The following is a 19,200-nucleotide window of genomic DNA, read 5'->3' as shown; positions in this document are numbered from 1 at the left end:
ATAAAATGCTCAAATGTATAATATATTTCAATTTTCTCTATTTTACATTCATGGATAATAATAAACTAAGTAAGTATTATAAATATAATTATTATAAACATGTGTAAAACTTATTTATTCCCTTGTTTATTTCTTGGTATTATTTAATTCTTATTATGTAATTTAGCATCGTGTAAGATTGTAGAAACTTTAAATCACAATTGTTTCATTCGTAAAAATTATAATATAATAAACAATTACTGTTCATTGATCAACTTTTCTTCGTGGTTATAAATCATAAATATAAGAAACATACGTTAATGCGTTTCACATAATACATAAAACCTTGAACTTCGTAACAGCAAGATATAGAAACTTGACATACATTCCGAGCGTATATTTTGTTCGTAACGTTTGCTTGCCGCTAAACCCGATTAACACTTTTTTCATAAAAAATATATAAATGTATACATTATATATATTTATAATTATATATTTACAAAAAATAAATGTCTAAATGTTCATATGTAAATATATGTTTTCTTTGAATTGTACAATCTCTGGATTTATATTGGTGTCTATAAAGTCTGTCTTTATCTTTTTCATAATCAGACTTACCTTTTACAGAAGTAGCATAACTTTTGAATTTTGCGATTTTTTTTAAACTGTTTCCAAAATATGGGGAATAAACTTTACAATCATCCTATATATAAAGGGAAAATAAAAATAACTTAAAAAACTATTTTCCATTAATTTTTACAATTAAAAAAAATGAAATTTTGTAAATAATTTTTGTATATATATTCTGTGTATATATATATAATATATATAAATATATATATATATATATATGTGTTATCTATATATCGTGTTCTATATAAATTTATGTAATTATATTTATATTATGTAATTATATTATTTTATATTCAATTATTTTTACAAATATATATAATTATAATAGGCAATTTATTTTTATTCGTTTAAATTTTACTTTCTATATAGTAAAATAAAAAATATTAAGATTAGTATTAAAATTAAAAAAAGAATCACGCTCTAAAATAATAAATTAAAACTTTTTCTAAAATAAAAATTGCCGTAAGAGTTAAAAACATAGTTATTAGTGCGAAATACAAGGTTATTAGAACGATTATTCGAGAAACGTTTGTGATTATATTTAATTTAATTGTTTTTTCAAGCAATTTTGAATAATCGTCATAATAAATTTTCATATCAACAACCGCATTTTTAGCTTTTATAGAAATTTCTCTCTTTTGGATTAAACTATTTTGATTAAATTTTTTCAATATTTTGCTCCTTTTCTTCTATATTCAAAATGAAGATTATACAAGAGAACAAAAACATACATAGATATATGTATATATTCTATGTATGTATGTTTTTAAATAAATTTTCTATAAATCTTATGTAAATTTATATTTTTAATTTTGGTTCTTACATTTAAATGGGGATTATACAATAGAACAAAAAAATATATAAATATTTCTTATATATAATTATGTTTTTAAATATATCCCTGTATATTTCGTTTGATGTAAACCGGTATAACATGCGGAGCACCGTTGCCGAATTGCGGCTGGAACCACGACGTCACGTCGGTCGGAATTCAAGCCTGTCGTCCGTCAATCGCGCATTAATTGATGTAACGAGCGGGGAATCGTGACGTACGTGATATAAGAGACAGACAGTGCTACGTTACGTGACGTGAAGCGAAGCGACGCATCGGACAGGCCGAAGCTGCTGCGCCCCTTCACGCCTCTCGCCGTGGAGGCCAAGAGTAGGGCGAGGACTCACCGAAATCGATGAACTGTTTTATTGAGAGTGGCGAGGGGTTGAATTGCGAGTAAAAGTCCAACATCTTGCTGATGTTGCTCAAGCAGTTCCGTGTGAGCCTCATCCCGCGATGCCGTTTCGTCAGCGTTACACATTAAAACAACACCCGGCGCGATTGTTCGTCTGGTCCGCGTGCTGCGGGAAGAGACGCGGTGGGGGAGGAGACTCCGAAACTGGACGCTCTCACGTCGCCGTGGCCGTGAGGGATCTTCAAGGCTGGCGGGAGGAACACCGCTCGTGTGTGTTTTTTTTTTCCTCCGACGGCAATCGACGAGTGGCGGCGGTCGACACGACGCAACAGAGATATGTGAGAGACAGACGGTCCCCGCGATCAGCGTACACAGCCGCGAGAAACTCACGTCGACGAGTACTGGGAACGCAGGGGAACGCGGTGCGGTATATGCGCGAACCGCGCCAAGCCGCGCATGCGCGCATCGTCGCCGCGAGTCGGCGCGACAGGGGGGGGGAATCAACGTAACGGAGTGGATTTAATTCTGACGTGCGACCGTCGGTTATAATCATAATGCTCATTGACGTGCTGATGATTCATCCACGCGCGGTCTCAAAGTATTTCGAACCTTCGGGGGTTTGAAAATTTCGAATTTTTAAATTTTCGAATGCGCTCGAAAGCGCATCGTCGTCCTTCTAACTTCACGCGAGTTTCACGGAGGGAAAGTCACACAAATGTTTTTCTACAGAGAAAACACGTAAATAGTACTCATAGTACATATAGAATATATCCGAAGTGTGAATAACGATTTTTTTCTTTATGTTAAAAGGAAAAAGGGAATTGTCGCGAACGAGGGCGTCGCGAGGGCGTTCTGCTCCTCTCGATCATTCGTATTCCGGAAATGACGAGCGGTCTCCCCCATCCCCACGCCCCGCGATGACACAGGGGAAACGATTAACCTGTACATTCTCGCATCGCACGCCTAGACGCAGTGGGCCTCTTTTCACTGAACGCGTGTGATCGACGAGAATTCGCGTCGACAGACCGGCGTGAACGCGGTTGGGTCGCCGTCGTCGTCGAGCGGCATGGAAAAACGCGTCGCGAATGTCCGTCGCGCGCGTGGTTTTGTAGGTTAGGGGCAGTCATACGCCCTGCGCCACCTCCCCCTCCCCCCCTCCGCCACAGTTTTCTGCTGGGCCCGCGCGATCTCGCGTTTGCCCGATCGCAGGCGTAATAACGTGGCCCGCGTGAAATATCGGCAGGGTCGCACGAGACGAGCTTTTCTCGCATTTTCCCTGGTCAGCGAGAGACCCTGCTCACGCGACATTCACCCCCTTCGCTCACGCGTTCGGAGTGTTCGGACGTGCGCTTGACTCACGCTTGCGCGAGTCGCGTGTCGGCCGGCGGCGCCACCGGCATCCGGCGGAGGCAAGCCCATGTGGACGGCCACGGCGGATGCCACGATCAGTCCGTGATCGAGCGTGTTCCCGGTGCGTTTGTGCCCGCACGCTCTCTCTCGCGCACGTTGTGGCTTCCTCTTCCGCCCCGGGTCGCCTCCCGCCGCATCATCCGGACTCCGTCGCCACGTCGCCATGGCAGATCTCGACGATTTTTTCGCCAAGAAGGACCGTAAGAAGGCCAAGGGCAAGAAATTCACCACGACTGACGAGGTCGCCAAGAAGCTAGAGGAAACGGGCAAGCGACTCGAGAAGCCCAAGCCGAAGGAAAAGCCGGCGAATCCCGAGGGCGAGGAGTCCCAGCACACCGAGGTAAGAGGTCGGGGAACGTGAACGGTAAGCTCCCCTTCACGCGTTTTTATCGCTGGAATTTCGGAACCTCGTGTCCGCGCCACGGCGCTGCCATGTTTGTTCCCCACAAAGGAGAGAAGTGATCGCGGGGATTAGTCAACGACGACAACCACGCGCGGACGTTCCCCGGACGCCCTGGAACGTCTTACGTAATAGGCGGGATCGTCGTCACGTTGATCGTGGCAGCTGTTTCACGTGCACATGTTCTTTGGCGTTTTCTACTCTCCCTCCCCCTCCCCTCGCCCTCCTGAAAAAGACGGAGTAATTCTTTGCGAAAGCTTGACAGAAAACGACATGTCATGATTGACCAGATATTTTGCTCGCTAATTATAGTTGTATTAATTTTTAATTGTAAACACATTATGCGCTGCAGAGCATTTTATCATTGTGGATACGCCACCCATAAGAACATGATTTTTAAACAAATTTTAGAATTACAAAAGTGGGTTACAATGTAATACATAATTATGAATTTAGGAAGTGATGAGAATATATTGTGAATACGTTTTATTTTTAGGATGAAGATGAGTGGAAGGAGTTTGAAGAAGAGAAGAAGGACTATAGTGGTTTAAAAATTGGACATTTAACGGTAAACGATAGCGTTGACGTGGAATCGGACGATGAGAGGGGTACCTTCGAAATCAATTCTGATGGAGAAACCGTCGAAGTTGGCACAAAATACACAGGACCATGGAAGAAACCAGATCTACCGCCGGAAGCATCAGAAGAGGCTCCGACACCATCTGCACCACCTGCTGCCACCACCACCGCTACCACCGTCGCCACCACCGTCTCTGCTACTGGAAGTAGTTACAAAGCACCACACTTACGAAATCAACCTACATTTGCTAGTCCACGACCGCGAGGAAGAAATATTGCACCCGATATAAATAGTGAGGAATACTTCCCTACACTGAACTCCAAGCCTCAGCAAAATAATGGCAGCGCTCCATGGGGCAGACGGTAAGGCGTAACCAAATTTTCCTAATAATAATGTTCCAGTAGTTTCAACACAATATCCTTTTATTTTTAAGGCAAGGTTATTATATTCCAAGACTTCAACTGTAAATAGAATAGATTGTAAATTCAATAGAATTTACATTTTAAAAGTAAAACATGCAAAATAATTATTTTTTAAAATAATTGTAGACTTTTATTCGAGATCTAACAAAATAGAAGTAATTAATTTTTTCTTAAGACTATGTTTTTTAATATAATAATAATATATTTACTATTATAAATTTGATATTTAAATTAAATTAGCAGACAATAATCGTGATTTAAAAGATTTAATAAGTGATTTAAAAAATATACTATTTCTTAAAGGTATAACTTATTATAATATTTAGTATCATGAAATTAATATTTAATTACTCATTAAAGGAATGCTTAATTAGCTTCATTGTAATCCATTTTTAGTTAATATACCATAAATTCAAAAATTTGTAAGTTAACATAGTCGTAAGTAAATGGGTGGTTGCTTTCAATTTTATATAGGTAAAGAAGCAATGTTGCATTGCGTCAAGTAATATTGATCGAGTGATAAGTACATGGTGGATGGTTTTAATTACAGGCGGCGAGACGAAGGAGCGTTTGAGGAAGTTCGCAACCGAGGTGGCAGTAGATCGTACAATGTGCCAGAGTCGCAAGCTCAAACGCCCAAGCTGTCCCTTGGCAACAAATATGGCGCGCTATCGCAAGATCAGAGCTGAAAGCACCTATCTCGATGGAATCAAACAACATGCAATCAATATCACATCGTCGCCCTTTTTCGCTTCATGGCTCAACCTCGCCATGAAAATCTATTTTCTAGACTAGGACGCAGTGTATATTATAGAATGTGTATGCACGTACACACACCCCGACTCGATAAAATTCCGGGGATGCTAATTTTGATTCTCCCGTCAGCGATTGTATAATGATCACGGGACGGATCGTCGATCCTACATATTTTGCACACACGTGCGCTCATGGACCTTGTAACTAAAACTCGAAATGAATATCGTGCATGTGCGCAAGCTTATTTTCATACCGTGTAGACAACGTGATTGGAAATCGACTTTTATATTTCATTTTGTAATCAGCATAGTATTATAGTATGCTGCTTCCAGGAAACCGTTAAGAAACGGCGAAAGAAAGGATTCTGATTCAAGATTTTATAGAGCTGAAATTACATCCGAGTAATAAATGATCTGGATTATCCAAAATATTTATTATCCGACTGAAGTTTGGATTCTTGAATTATCCTGGATAATCCGGATCTGGAAATAATGTTGAATTGACGTCAAATTGATGTCTTCAGTGTAAAAAAACATCGATTTGACGTTATTTTTACAAATTATTTCTCACGATTGTTTTAGCTATGAGAGAATGTCGGACACAATTATCCAAATAATTTAAGGAAGTCACTTCAATAATCGGATAATTTCGAAAATGATTTATACAGGTATCCGGATTTACAGCCCTATTTTCGAATCCTCCCGAAAAAGAAAAAGAAAAAAAAACGGCGGGCCGGAACAACCTTGTTACTGCGAGTATGCATTATCGTTATGCGGATTGTAGTCTAAAGAAAAAGTATCGTTCATTAAGGTATTTTACGTGGTATTCGCACTTTTTTTATACGGTGCTACTTTTAATTTAGCGTGCATAATTACTGCCACGATCGATGCCTTCTCATTGAGTATTATCGATGTAAATAGGACTGATCACGTTGACGTCCGAACACGATAAAGCTTCGAGATCGGCACGATAACGTCGATATCGAAATTCACGCGATTAATTTGAGCATCTCTGATATAAAAACTAACCGCGAATAAGTTTTTTTATGCTGATGCTCAATGTTTATTTTTAGTTTCTAAAAACGTTACGTGACCAAAAATAAAGATATCAATTCATCATTTTTAGTCGCGTGACTATATAATCTTTTGAAACTGAAAATAAACGTCAAGCGTCAGCATGAAAAGATACCCTAAAAATCTCGAATCGATTACGGGATGTTTCGTGGACCTTCTCTTTCTCTTTCTCTTTCTATCTCTCTGCACATTCGAGAGAAAGTGTCGCTTCGCTCAAAATGGCAACGTACGTCAACGAACGAAAATTGCTAGATAAATTTCTAGATTAAGGTGTGTATGTGTATATTATGTGTATGTATGTATGTATGTATATATATATATATATATATATATATATATATATATATATGTATGTATATGTATTATGTATATTAATCGCGGGATTGGGCTTTGGGACGGTGCAGAAACAATAAGAGTAACTACGACGACGGATAATACGAATGCAACTTTGAGTGAGAGTAACGAGGGGCAAAATATAGTTAATTAAAGCGTGAAACAAGTTATCGTGTCGCGGTGGACAATTGTGCACAAAATAGGAGGGAGAAAGACACATATGCATACACTCATGTTAAATATATAAAATAAAAATAAAAATCCTGTGTACACTTTTGTTGACAGTTGTAACGATTGTACAATTCTTTTTTTGTTAATATAAGTTTCTTTTTCAAGATGAAGAATATGATGAATAAATATCGAATCCGTTTCTTGGGAGACGATTTCTCGGATTGGCGAATTCTCCTCGATGAGGTGATGCGTGTTATTTACACAGAGCACACTGAGAAGAATGTCATAGAAACGGTAGATAATATTAAGTCTTGTATAGTGTGTGATAAAATGTGATTATTTATAAATAAATTTCTTAGGATAAACTCATACGTACTGCCTCCGAGCATTTTTTTTTAATTCGTCGTACCGTATATCGTCAATCTATCATTCGATTCCCGAAATTGAAAAGTGCAACGTTTGATTACTCGATGTGTGCGAGCAACCTAGTTGATCTTTCTGCGATCTATATTGAAAATATGTCGGCTGCGAATAAGCAACTGGATTGTAACGCCAAGAAAAGTTTAAGCACGCGACAGAAACGCGCAACACCGGTGCCTCTTGGAGATAGTTTCGAATTGATTTTGATTTTGCTGCGGTAACGTGGACTAGCCTGCCCTTTGTTACAGAATAGTTGAGATACAATAATTTTATCGCTACTGTTACATGAGAGCGAGCGATAGAATGACAGAAAGTGAGAGTGCGCGAAAGTATGGGATGCGAGCGTACGTGACGTATTTAATAAAATTCAATTACTAAGATATACTCTTATAATTTCTTCCGCTCCTTTATTTACAAAATCCCATTTTATATGTTACTGCCAATTCTCTTTGCTGAAAGATTGAAAAAATAAATTATTTCGTTGTTATTACAAAACCGGTTGTTACATTACAAATATAAATTATATACATGTATAAATTATTTATATAATTATTTAAGTTTGAGATTAACGCATTATTTGTAACTATTACATTCTATATCATTACTATTACAATTACTTTTTTCAGTAACGATGTTACTGTATCTATGTGTATGGAATGTTTTGTGAACAATAGTTTTGAAAGGGAGCTATATTTGATTATGGTACAGTTAATTGATAAATATTATAAATCTTATGTTGAATTGACGGTACCACGAGAAAAAGTGCTTATCGTGATTACGCACTTAACAGGCATTCAAAGAACATCGTTGAAACTTGATGCGTCTTTATCATCGCAAATTGTGTTCAATTAGCGATATACATAGAATTTTCTCTCAAAATCACGACAATTATAAGATAACGTGGACATTGAATAATTTTACTATAATTATATGTGTGTGTGTGTGTGTGTGGGCGTACGCGCGCCCACACACATATAGTAAAACTTATTATAATGGTAATAAAATTTTTTATAATTCTATAATTTTACTTTTTGCTTTTTATTATATTATTTTATTATAATCATAATAAAATTCTCCGATATTCATTGTCCTACGTGATTTTAAATAAAGTAAATTCTAAGAAACAATTCTTTGTATGAAAACAATGCGATCGATACTATTCTAAAAGATCATGAAAATTGGTGAAAAATAACAGACATTAGGTTTGTTCACGTTGCTTGAAATCTCCAAAATTTTTTGCACCTTAAACGAGATAAATATATACTCGAGCACTGGAGAAAGAGAAAGCAAAGATGTCGAGTGCGAAAAGTGCAAGTAACGCGAACAGGCCCTATGTAACGATTTAATACGTCTTGAGCAACTGTTATTTTTTTCCAATGGCTAATGAGTAACAAATTAATTTTTAAAAATAACTCCTAATTGTTATATTTATATAATGGTTCGGAAAAGATGGAGTTACTTTCTTAAAAATATAACTTTAACATTGCGCTATGTGTACAAAACAGCCTTATAAATCACTCATTATCTTCTGCTGCCGTCACTTAATCTCCTCGAATTCATGAGGATTAACGATACAACGTGAAAGAAAGCCGTGATTGCGCACTCGATCGGATATTCAAAGAACATCGTTGAGACTCGACGCGTCCTCGTCGCTGCAAAGAGAGAAAAGTCGCCGGCAATAATTTTTTTATTGCACCTCTTTTCTGTGATCGTAGGACGGATCACGGACATACTTCTCGCAATACTTCAACCCGTGACTTCCATTGTTGGTGTAAGACGCGTACATAGCACCTTCCAGCAGAGAAGACTTGAATTTCGGTAGAAAGTATATCCAGGCTTTCGTCAATTCGCCGACCTAAAAAATTGAATTTATTAAAAAAAAAAATAAACACTTGTTATATTTGCCATCCAAAAAAATTTTTTGTTGATACAGATTTCTTGATATCACAACCAAAATATATCGCTAATTTTTGTATCTGCTAAAATTTTGGCTGTCACGTATAGAATTTTCAAATTCTGCTTCTATCAGCTAGCTGCTAGATTGATAAGGTGCAATACATATATATAATATATATCACAGTATTTACTAATTATTTATCTATCTCAGCTAATTTTTACACACATATAATTTTTGTTGAAGTTACAAGATTATTTTTTGGAGCGTGATATTATATACATGTTTAAGTTTATTGAGAATTACCTCTTTGAAATTTTTTCCAGGTTTAAGTGCAGCCTCCGGCGCCAGTAAAACCTTTTCTTCCGTCCGCTCGTAAAACTGGGGATGTTCTTCCAATTCGTCCAATTTCGTCAGCATCTTGGAATCCACATCGTATATCTCTCCAAATACATACTGTTAAAAAAAAGTTCTATTACGATCGATGCAGCACAAATATAAAACTTAAATTAAAATTAAACCATATAAACACTCGAGAAAATCCAAATAAAGATTTTGTATAACTAATAAATATTTAATAATTAAAAATATGCGTAGTAAACGTTAAAATATCTCATGTAATATTTTAAATTATTATAATAAAAAATATTTAAAAAATCAATTAAAAATTTTTGTTAATGTTTAAGAGGTTCTATTCTAGTGTGACGGATACTTTTTCATAGCTTTCTTCGGAATTTTTTTTTAAGAAAGTAGACAAACAATATTGTTATCAAAACGTTTTTATTTTGTTATTTACCATTTAAATTTACCCCCAAAAAATTTTTATTAAAAAAGACATAAAAATACATATATGGCGTTACAAAGCATCACAGTACAGGCCTAAAAAAAAGTGTTAGATGGTAACTATAATTTCTCCAGTCTCTTCAGATAATCTAAAACAAAAAAATATAAAAGATTCTTAAAAAATGTATACTTGTGGCTATAACTTGAAGTGGAATTAAGTAAAAATATAAAAAAATTTCAAAATGCGAACATTTGAAAATAAAATATCGATTTTTACAACTTTTGTCGTCGGTTTTCGAGCTATAACTTTTGTAAAAATAAATATTTCAATGTAATTTCGCTTCAAGTTATAGGCATACGTGCCCTGAAGATGTGTGTAAAGCGGCGACCTGATCGGTTCATTAATTTTTGAGATATCATGGCTACCGATCTTAAAAACGGTTTTGAGCAAAAGGAGTTTAAAGTTTTAAAAACGTTTCAAGTCAAAATTATCATACTTACAATTATTCTGCTATGCCTAGTTCATACAGAATACCGTCCTCTTGTTCTAAAAAGTCTTGCATTCAAGTCTTGCACTCAACTGTCTTCATTCCTGAATGGATGTGTTTTGGAACAAAAAACCAGATAAATGTATTTAACGATTCATTGTTGTTTTGAGTGTTTGCTCCCAAGCACCTTTCTAACAAATTAGTAGTTGCTAAATCTTCATAAATTAGCTTGATTATTTGAAGAACTGTGTTTAAAGGTGGTGATTGTGATGGAAAGTGTCAAGGGTCCCATCATTTGCTTCAGCATTACGCCACTTGCACCAATTAACTGTCTTTTCCGGGCGAGCAGTAATCGTGCTGCGGGTTCGGTCGAACTTTTGTGGTAAAACGTGGCCCACACTTCTTTTTTCATATCATTAACAGAATTAGAATTCCTTCTTATAGCTAGTCCATAATATTTTGTGAGTTTGCCTATAACTTTGTCAGTTAATTTACCAGCATCTCTGCCGCCGATGTTTTTGTTCGCTTTTTTTGCGTTGCGTAATCTCGTGCCCATTCGTTTTTTTAACATGCCCTACGCATTTTTTTTTTGTACGATAGGATCACCACTGTATGGCTCAATATTTAAAAGTCCTTTGAAAGTTTTGCTATCTCTATCGCCGTTATATTTAGAATACTTCACGCCGTGCTTTTCAACCGATCGACTAACTAAACATTTCAGCAACTCCGTCAGTTTCCATTTTGTCTGCGCTTCCATGATAATTTATACTACAATTTTCTGCGTGACTCTCAAACCAATCATCAAATTCTGCATCGTTACCTTCAAATTTTTTTTTTTCAAATAAATGGCAAGCTTAACAAAAAGCAGATTTTATGACAACAACTTTTTTGCTATATTTTCCTATCAGAGTAGCGACGCCGAATAGTAAAGAAAATCCTCCACGTTTTTTCCACGTACCCTCATTTGTAAATTAATTTTCAGAATTTTCATTTTGTTTATTCTTCTTTTTTTCTTCAGCAACTGTTCTTTTTAATATTTGTTCATAAACAGCCCCGTTGTTGCAGTATATACATTTTTGAGACAACCAATACTACGGCAGCTAAACCTTTACCTAAATCCATTAGTCCGTAAAGTAAATTAATATCTTCTCTGCCTGCTCCCAAAAGTCTCATTACAAGTACTAATCGTCGATTAATTTCAAATGCATTGTTTATTAGCGGACACGAACGTATGTTTTTTAAACCATACTAACACTCTCTTATAATATAAAACCCCAAGCCACGTGCAATACTTTGTTTAAAAGTAATACTACCATCACACGTTTTACACTTTATGCCAGCTGAAATTGTTGTAAAAATTGTAAAAAAGTTTAAAATGCAATGAGCAAACTCTTTTGAAACAGGAATCTCCGTATTTTCTTTTCCTCTCGACTTCGTAGCTGACGCACTCGTAAAATTAGTGTCTGCTTCAATGGTATATTGGTTGTCGCAAAACCTACGCTTTCACTGTCGAGAAGGACAAGTAGGATTATTTCTGCTACCTTTTTTATTTATTTTTTAATAGAAATTATTCAAAAACACTTAAAAAATATCGTGTAAAGCGTTTGAAATCTTAGAGTAAGTACAACGTGTACGACTCGATCTGTTCTGTTCGATATTCTCGACTATACTAAAATTTCGAAGCAGGTCATTGTTTTATATAGCCGACTAGCAGATGTTCACAGCAAAAAAAAGTCTCCTTTAAATGTAAACCCCTTATACCCTCCATTAAAAAAAAATTACCTGCTATCGTAACGTTACTGTTCACACAGCTTAGAGCTACCGCTTTTTCGTAACGCGTTACATTACGTTAAGTACTCCAAACCTAAGTTCGTACTTAAAATTAAACTTAAATCAATGCACAAAAAAACTTTTAACGTAAGTTCTTAAGTTTTTACGTTAAGGATTTCTTTGTGCGTTGATTTAAGTTAAATTTTAAGTACAAACTTAGGTTCATATGGAGTACTTAACATAACGCGTTATGGAAGAGCTTGTGCGATGGCTCTTAGAGAGAGTACGGCGCGTTCCGCCCTAACGACATAATAATGACCTAGTTTACATCGTGCATTTGATACGCGTATCAAATGTAGTAAATAACCAGTGGATGTGTTTAATCATTGGCTGATCAGCTTAAATTCACTACTTGATACGCGTATCAAATGCACGATGTAAACTAGGTCAATGGTCTTCAAAACTCAGGTATTTCACCTGACTCAAAAAAATCCTTTTGCATACTTATTCTACACATCATGAACTTTCGAAAAACGTAAAAAATTTTTTTGACCCGTCACACTAGAATACCCCATTAAATAAATATTAAAAAATTGTCTAGTCTATGTCTAAAAAATGTCGAACTTGTGTTTGATTAGTGATCAGTGACAGATAATCTGAGGGTGTGATCCACTTGGCAAAGGCTTCGAAGTATTTGATTGAACAAAAACAACGCACAAAGAATTTTACGAATTGGTCAATTAAAGAATATTTTGAAGCATCAAGTGGATCGCTCCCCTAGAATATTCTAGAATCTAGACCTATACAATTGATTAATTTTAAGGGGATGTTAAAGTTGTCTTATTTTAATGTGATAAATTCCAAATTCATGAATCTTTTAATTCTTTTTACAAATTAAAAAATCCTTTTCCACAATTAAAGTGATAGATACAAATACGTAACAAAAAATGAAAAAATTATTAAATTGTCGGCAGAAGTTTAAAAATTTATATACTATAATATATATACATATTTATTTAATAATTTAGAAAACATCAAGTTTGAAAAATTTATCTTTCAATTTATATATTAAAAATTAATTTTTAACATTTATTAAATTAAAATTTATTTTAAACTAATTGTGCTATTTAGGAATTAAAATAAACAGTATTAAAATATTCTAATTAGCTAATTTAATCTTTTAAAAATCTCTCTTCTCAACTTACATTGCCGGTATTGGGTTTCTTCAACAGGAACGGGATATTATACTTCGTGGCAATCACCAGAGGATATGGAACCGTCGTCCTGCCAAGGCCTAGGAATTTGGCATAGCCATTTGCGGTGTCCTTGATAAGGCCATGATTTGGCTCGCCCCGTTTCAACGTGCCGTATACGAACACACGGTGGAGCGGACTCTTGAACAGGTTTTCATACATTTTCAAAAGTCGCGGGGTAACCAGTTACACGTGACTTCCGGCCGACAATATCATGCGACCGAACGTGGAGTCGTGCGCCGATGGAGATGACCAATTTATTCGTGCGGTGATTACGCCACAGAGTTCGCGCGATCCAATCTAGAGATAAGACTTGTCTCTGATAATAGTTACGTTTTCAGTACGGAAAGTGCAACTCAATGCTTCTTTATTATAATTGGTTTCTACGCCTAGATCTAGCGAAGAATTAAAGGCAAGAATCAATCATATATAAAGATTTACTCAACCGCGGTTATACAATCGTTGAGTCTTCTGAATGTAGCTAAAACCGAACTTTATATTTTGGACAGGTCGTCGACCGTCGAATGTCGAGGTGAAAGATGATTACGAGAGACTGTTTTTCATAAAATATTCTTTAAACTCACACTCAGAAAACGTTCAAGATTCGTTTAAGAAAAAAGCAGATCTTTTCTGATTAATGATATTCGATCGATACCCGATTCGACATGACTAATATGAGACCCCAATGAGAGCCAGGAATAGAAAATGAGGGCAAAACGAACAACTTGACAACACACAACACACACAATAAAAATATGTATGGGCTGACACGGACGATAAAATATCGACGCTAGATGTCGGTACTGTCGATTGGCGCGATTATTTGGAATTACTTATCTCTATCATATAAAGCGCAATTTGATTCTTAATAACATAACACCTAATAAATATGAAAGATGCAGCCAGAAAATATAATATCAAAATTTATTTTTTTGTTTTAATCACGCCACACTTGATTAAAAAAATGATTTAGAATTTAGTTGTGTAGATGTGCACACAAAATACAAATTTAATAATTCCATTATAATTCTTGACACACGCGCGAAAGATGTAAATGTAGTAACAAAGTGGATCTCAATTTTAATAATTCGACAAAAGAATGAGTAATGTTTTCAAAAAAGTGCGTGAAATATTAATGTGAATTTGCGTAACACAATTTACGATGCAAATCGTACTTTGTTATTGAAGTGGTTCGCTCTTTACCTTGTCAAGTAAGAAATCTACATCTGAATCCTTCTCCGGCGGCAAAAGGGAATAATGGGAATTTAGTTCTATAATGGCGATATTAAGGAGCACTGTAACACTGGCGACGTGCAGCAACATATCCGCCAAGTGCAACGACCGAAAGTGATAGTGCGACCGGGTCTTGGCACTAAGCTCATGCTCGGATACCCTCGGATGCAAAGGGTATCATGGGCTGGGCATTACGAAATAAGATAAGATTTTCATCCAATAAGATTTCCGAACAATTACACCATCACTGATCGCGCCATCCCGCGCAAGACCAATAAGAACCACACACAAGTCGGAAATCTAAATGTGCAGATTCTATACAGAAAAAATCCTAAAATAACGATTTCGATTCTGGATAAAGATAATCGAGACCAGCATCAGTTGACTGTACTGACTCGGTAAATGAAGTTACAGAGATAACATTCTTTATAAAAACAATTAATACTCTTTATTCAATATATATAACATACAGCAGACATTTTTCAAAGATATTTCAAAAATATTTCAACTAAGAAATGAAAATTGCTAAATATGTTTGTAATATTTTGAAAAGTGTTCTAAAATAGAAAAATCTGTGATTCTTGCACTTAAAACTTTATGAAAAAGTTATGGAAAAATCTGCAATCTTTCTAAAATATTACTAAAAATAAAATATTATTAAAATAGTTAAAGCATTCCGAAAAAATTCTTCTATTAAGAGGATCCTGGAGTGTCTTTAAAATTTGATTCCAGGTAATAAGCACAAGTCATTTTGACGTCAAATTTTGGTTATTCTCTGATTGTTGACGTCACTAATTGATGACTTAATAACGTTAAAATTACGGTCTAATGTCACAGATTATTGATATTACGATAAAGATGACATTTTGAAGTCATTTTATGACTATTCCAGATAGTAAGCCGCTGTTACTTTGACGTTTTACAAATTTCGGGTACATGTCCTATGCAGCACTTGCATCCACATTACAAAAATTTTTCACCGTAATGATGCACTATACCGCGACCACGTGGTTTACGTAAACCATATATGTATAATTACACTTTATTTATCGTTTAACTTATGCGATCAGAAAGACGGTTCCCCATCAAACTGTGACCCGTCCATCGACATTGCTTGACTTCGAAGATCGCATACAACCTAACACACTTCGTGTTGATACATGAACACTTGATGCTCATAAATATATATTTGTCATAGATCAGTTTAATAGATGTCAGAAAAATAAAACATGTATAGCTAAATAATATTTTTATAAATAAATATAAATTTACAGTTTTTTTACTGATTTTTACATATGCGAAATAACATATGGAATAACTTATAAAAATATGTTTTTGCTCTGTCTTTCTGATAAAGATAAATTATGTAATTCTTAAATATTAATAGTATTAACTATATAAAATATTACATTAATTATTATTAATAGTGTTGTTTAGTCAATCTCTAAGTAATGATTAATAATTTTTAAAAGTTTCTGTTTATATACGTGTTACATTTTAATTACGTTTATATAAATTAAAAAATGAAAACGTAAAATCAAAAAGATTATATTTATTAATCAAAAAGCAGAATCAAAGTATGATGTCATAATAACGTCATGGAATGACGGCGAGAAATAGGACCAAAATATTACGTTATAAAGACGTTATTAAATAACGTCAGTATACCGTTATTTAAATGTCGCATTTTGGTCATATGATGTCATTCGTACCAATATGACCAAAATTTGACGTTAAAATGACTTTTGTTTGCTACTACACAAGATAATACTAATAGAGAAAACCTTCCCGTACATTTTGATCTTGTTGATGATATAATAAACCGTATAGTTTCGTCTATAATAATTAAAATATCAACTTGCGGTATGACTGTGCACTTGCTTCGGTATCGAGGTAGGTATGCTAATAGCTCAGAGCAAGTTATATATTACTACATTCCTGGTGAAAATGTAAAATCGGAACATAAGTCGAATGTAAAGGGAAAATAATATATATAATTGTTAACAAACCTTCTATGAAGCATAAATTAAAACAATGAAATGTAAAAGAAGTGTTAACGCTACCGACATTTTTTACATAAACTAATATTTAATTTAATTAGCTTTTTAAAATCGCAAAACTCTTTTACAGAATTAAAGTACGGATCAAAATCTAGAAAAATACGGGTTAATATAAAAAACAAAAAAAGATTTTATTTTTGGTACGTACTCACATAGCATGGAATATTACAGTAATATTGCAGCAGAATTGCAATATATCAACAATAATACATATTACAGTAAAATATTACAGAAATATTAATGACATATTACACGTTTATAAATAACATTAAAATATTAGTGGGTTATATTGCAGCAATATTACATTTTAAATAGCAATACGTTAGAATTGATATCACTCACATTAAATTAAGTGAGGGTATTTATAATAAGTGTTAGTATGCTTTAAGCCGTAAGAAATTAATAAATCACAGACAAAAATGAGAAAAATAATTGATTGTGATTGATTAATTTCTTATGGCTTAAAGCTTACCCCAGCTATTTTTAAACTCAACCTAACGTTAAAATGTCATTAATGAGTACGTTTACATGTTACCTTTAATCAAGTTTAACGACATCGAGAGTGCTTAGATTTCAAATTACATTTTTCAAAAAAATGAAATGGCTGTGATTGGCGAGACTAACAACCGATATTACTAAATCCGATTAAGAGGATGCTAAAGCCGTGTGTTTTACCGACATTCTGTATTTATCACTTAATTTCGAATTGAATTTACAGAATTGATAATCATTTTACACTTTTAAAGTACGTACACAAATGAACCCGGGGACGATTAGATAAAGACCAAAAATGCAAAAAATTTTTTAAAGTTTATTTGTTCATAAAAATATTTGCTTCAAAATACAAGTTATGTAGCTTATACGTACAAATGAATGGTGTTCCCGGGTTCGGAATAGATTGAGGAATAAGATTATAATCGTCAAATTACGATTACAAGCCGTACAAAAAAGATATTTTAAAAATAGAAGCGCTTAAATGAATAAAATTTTTGATCACATAAATATGTTTTTTTACGGCTTGTAAACGTAATTTGACAAATATAGTCTTATTCCTTCTATTCCAAACTGCGAGACATCATTTATTTGTAAGTATAAGCTATATTACTTGTATTTTAAAGCAAATTTTTTCATAAACAAGGATAAATAATGACTCTGCATTATCAACCTCAATCAAGTTTGATGGGCAGTTTAGCATCCTCTTAAGGATAATGTGTAAACGTAATCATTAACATTAAGACGTCATTACATTACTTTATTATTTTATAATTTATAAATATTTTTAAAAAATTATAAATATAAGTATATAAAAAATATAGAAAAATGAAAAATAAGAAAATAATATTACAAAAATACTACGTAAATATTACAATAATACATTCGTGATATATCACCATTCTATTCTTATGATCTATTTCGGCGAACATTTTAATATTGTAGTAATATTTTTGTAATATTTCTGCAATATTTATATTATATTTCACTGTAATATTGTAATAGGAGAACAATATTTCTGTGATATTACCGTAATATTCCGTGATATGTGGGTAGAAATGTCATTTAATGACAATATTTGCATAGTATACAAAATCTATGATATGTATGTCCAAAATAAAATCGTATTCTCTAGGGATAACATATTTGAACGATACCGTGCAATTAAAACTAAGATATATTAAAAGTTTAGAAAACAAGATTAGTATCTTTAACTTTTTATAATTGCAAATCCAGATATAGGTTAAAAAAAACAGTCTCAAGAAAATTTTTTTAATTTTTGATATAAAATCCAGTTTATATGATGATATTAGTACGTGTACTTTAATTCTGGAAAAGGATTTTCAAATCTATAAAAGAAATATACATACAAAATCTTGTTAATGATATAAACGAATGACTCTACATTATCGACCCTGATCGGCCACTTAATTCAGCATCCCCTTAATAACTGATACAAAATTATTAGAATCAAACTCTATTTTGACTAAGAAATGACTTTTTTTGCTTTTATTTCTTTTATTATTTAATTTTTAACTAGTTACTGCTCAACTCTGATTCTTAATAACAATTTATACGTCAACAACGAGCGAATGAGCATTTATCTGAATTATCCGACTCACCGTCAAATTGCAATTGCATATTGTTACATAATTTGAACAATGAATTATCAAGTTATATCAAAATATGCAAATTATACGTTTGTACCTAATTCTGCTGCTTTCTTAATTTTGATGCGTCCTTCGAAAACACCACTTATTGCAACGAGCGCGTGTCCCCTCGTTTGTGATGTATCATCAGAACGACATTGATTGCGTCCCTGCTTATTCTGCCCCCGCCTTGTTTACGGCGGCTGACAAGTTC

At 34.2% G+C, this 19,200-nt stretch overlaps 3 protein-coding genes across 7 annotated transcripts in view; 1 reads left to right on the top strand and 2 right to left on the bottom strand.

Moving 5' to 3' along the window:
• LOC105840769 (pyruvate dehydrogenase (acetyl-transferring) kinase, mitochondrial) overlaps positions 1 to 2,670 on the bottom strand; it is a 35,999-nt gene extending 33,329 nt beyond the window's left edge. Inside the window, exon 1 of the mRNA XM_012687827.3 lies at positions 1,792 to 2,670. Within this exon, the coding sequence (XP_012543281.1) occupies positions 1,792 to 1,894 (103 nt within the window). The 5' untranslated portion in view covers positions 1,895 to 2,670. The remainder of the gene's footprint in view (positions 1 to 1,791) is intronic.
• Positions 2,671 to 3,232: 562 nt separating this feature from the next.
• On the top strand, positions 3,233 to 7,315 carry LOC105840770 (protein CDV3 homolog). The gene is made up of 3 exons (XM_012687828.3): positions 3,233 to 3,549; positions 4,106 to 4,551; positions 5,162 to 7,315. The coding sequence occupies exons 1-3, from the start codon at positions 3,373 to 3,375 to the stop codon at positions 5,298 to 5,300; spliced, it is 762 nt and encodes a 253-aa protein (XP_012543282.1). The 5' UTR covers positions 3,233 to 3,372; the 3' UTR covers positions 5,301 to 7,315.
• A 434-nt stretch (positions 7,316 to 7,749) lies between these two features.
• On the bottom strand, positions 7,750 to 19,139 carry LOC105841007 (putative gamma-glutamylcyclotransferase CG2811). 5 transcript variants are annotated; one of them, XM_012688105.3, is made up of 5 exons: positions 14,756 to 15,264; positions 13,505 to 13,693; positions 9,565 to 9,714; positions 9,098 to 9,219; positions 7,750 to 9,016 (listed from the first exon to the last, which is right to left on the bottom strand). In XM_012688105.3, the coding sequence occupies exons 1-5, from the start codon at positions 14,873 to 14,875 to the stop codon at positions 8,980 to 8,982; spliced, it is 618 nt and encodes a 205-aa protein (XP_012543559.1). In that variant the 5' UTR covers positions 14,876 to 15,264; the 3' UTR covers positions 7,750 to 8,979. The 5 variants fall into 5 exon arrangements, with proteins under 5 accessions (XP_012543559.1, XP_036139099.1, XP_012543558.1 ...); XM_036283206.1 differs by lacking the exon at positions 14,756 to 15,264 and adding an exon at positions 19,045 to 19,139 and having other exon boundaries at positions 7,750 to 9,219; positions 13,505 to 13,852; XM_012688104.3 differs by having other exon boundaries at positions 7,750 to 9,219; positions 14,756 to 15,266.
• Between the last annotated feature and the right edge of the window lie 61 nt (positions 19,140 to 19,200).

Source organism: Monomorium pharaonis, chromosome 2 (genome assembly GCF_013373865.1).
Source record: "Monomorium pharaonis isolate MP-MQ-018 chromosome 2, ASM1337386v2, whole genome shotgun sequence".
NCBI lineage: Eukaryota > Metazoa > Arthropoda > Insecta > Hymenoptera > Formicidae > Monomorium > Monomorium pharaonis.
The sequence above is the reverse complement of the archived record's forward strand: the minus strand, read 5'-3'. Positions and strand labels throughout refer to the sequence as shown.

What these genes read in the sequence shown, in the direction of transcription:
- LOC105840770 (XM_012687828.3), top strand. Translation starts at nt 3,373, where the DNA reads ATGGCAGATCTCGACGATTTTTTCGCCAAGAAGGACCGTAAGAAGGCC. An exon ending in AGGAGTCCCAGCACACCGAG is followed by an intron (nt 3,550 to 4,105) that starts GTAAGAGGTCGG and finishes TTTTATTTTTAG; the next exon opens with GATGAAGATGAGTGGAAGGA. An exon ending in AGCGCTCCATGGGGCAGACG is followed by an intron (nt 4,552 to 5,161) that starts GTAAGGCGTAAC and finishes TTTTAATTACAG; the next exon opens with GCGGCGAGACGAAGGAGCGT.
- LOC105841007 (XM_012688104.3), bottom strand. Translation starts at nt 14,875, where the DNA reads ATGTTGCTGCACGTCGCCAGTGTTACAGTGCTCCTTAATATCGCCATT. An exon ending in AGAAACCCAATACCGGCAAT is followed by an intron (nt 9,715 to 13,504) that starts GTAAGTTGAGAA and finishes TTTTTTTAACAG; the next exon opens with TATGTATTTGGAGAGATATA. An exon ending in CTGGAAAAAATTTCAAAGAG is followed by an intron (nt 9,220 to 9,564) that starts GTAATTCTCAAT and finishes TCAATTTTTTAG; the next exon opens with GTCGGCGAATTGACGAAAGC.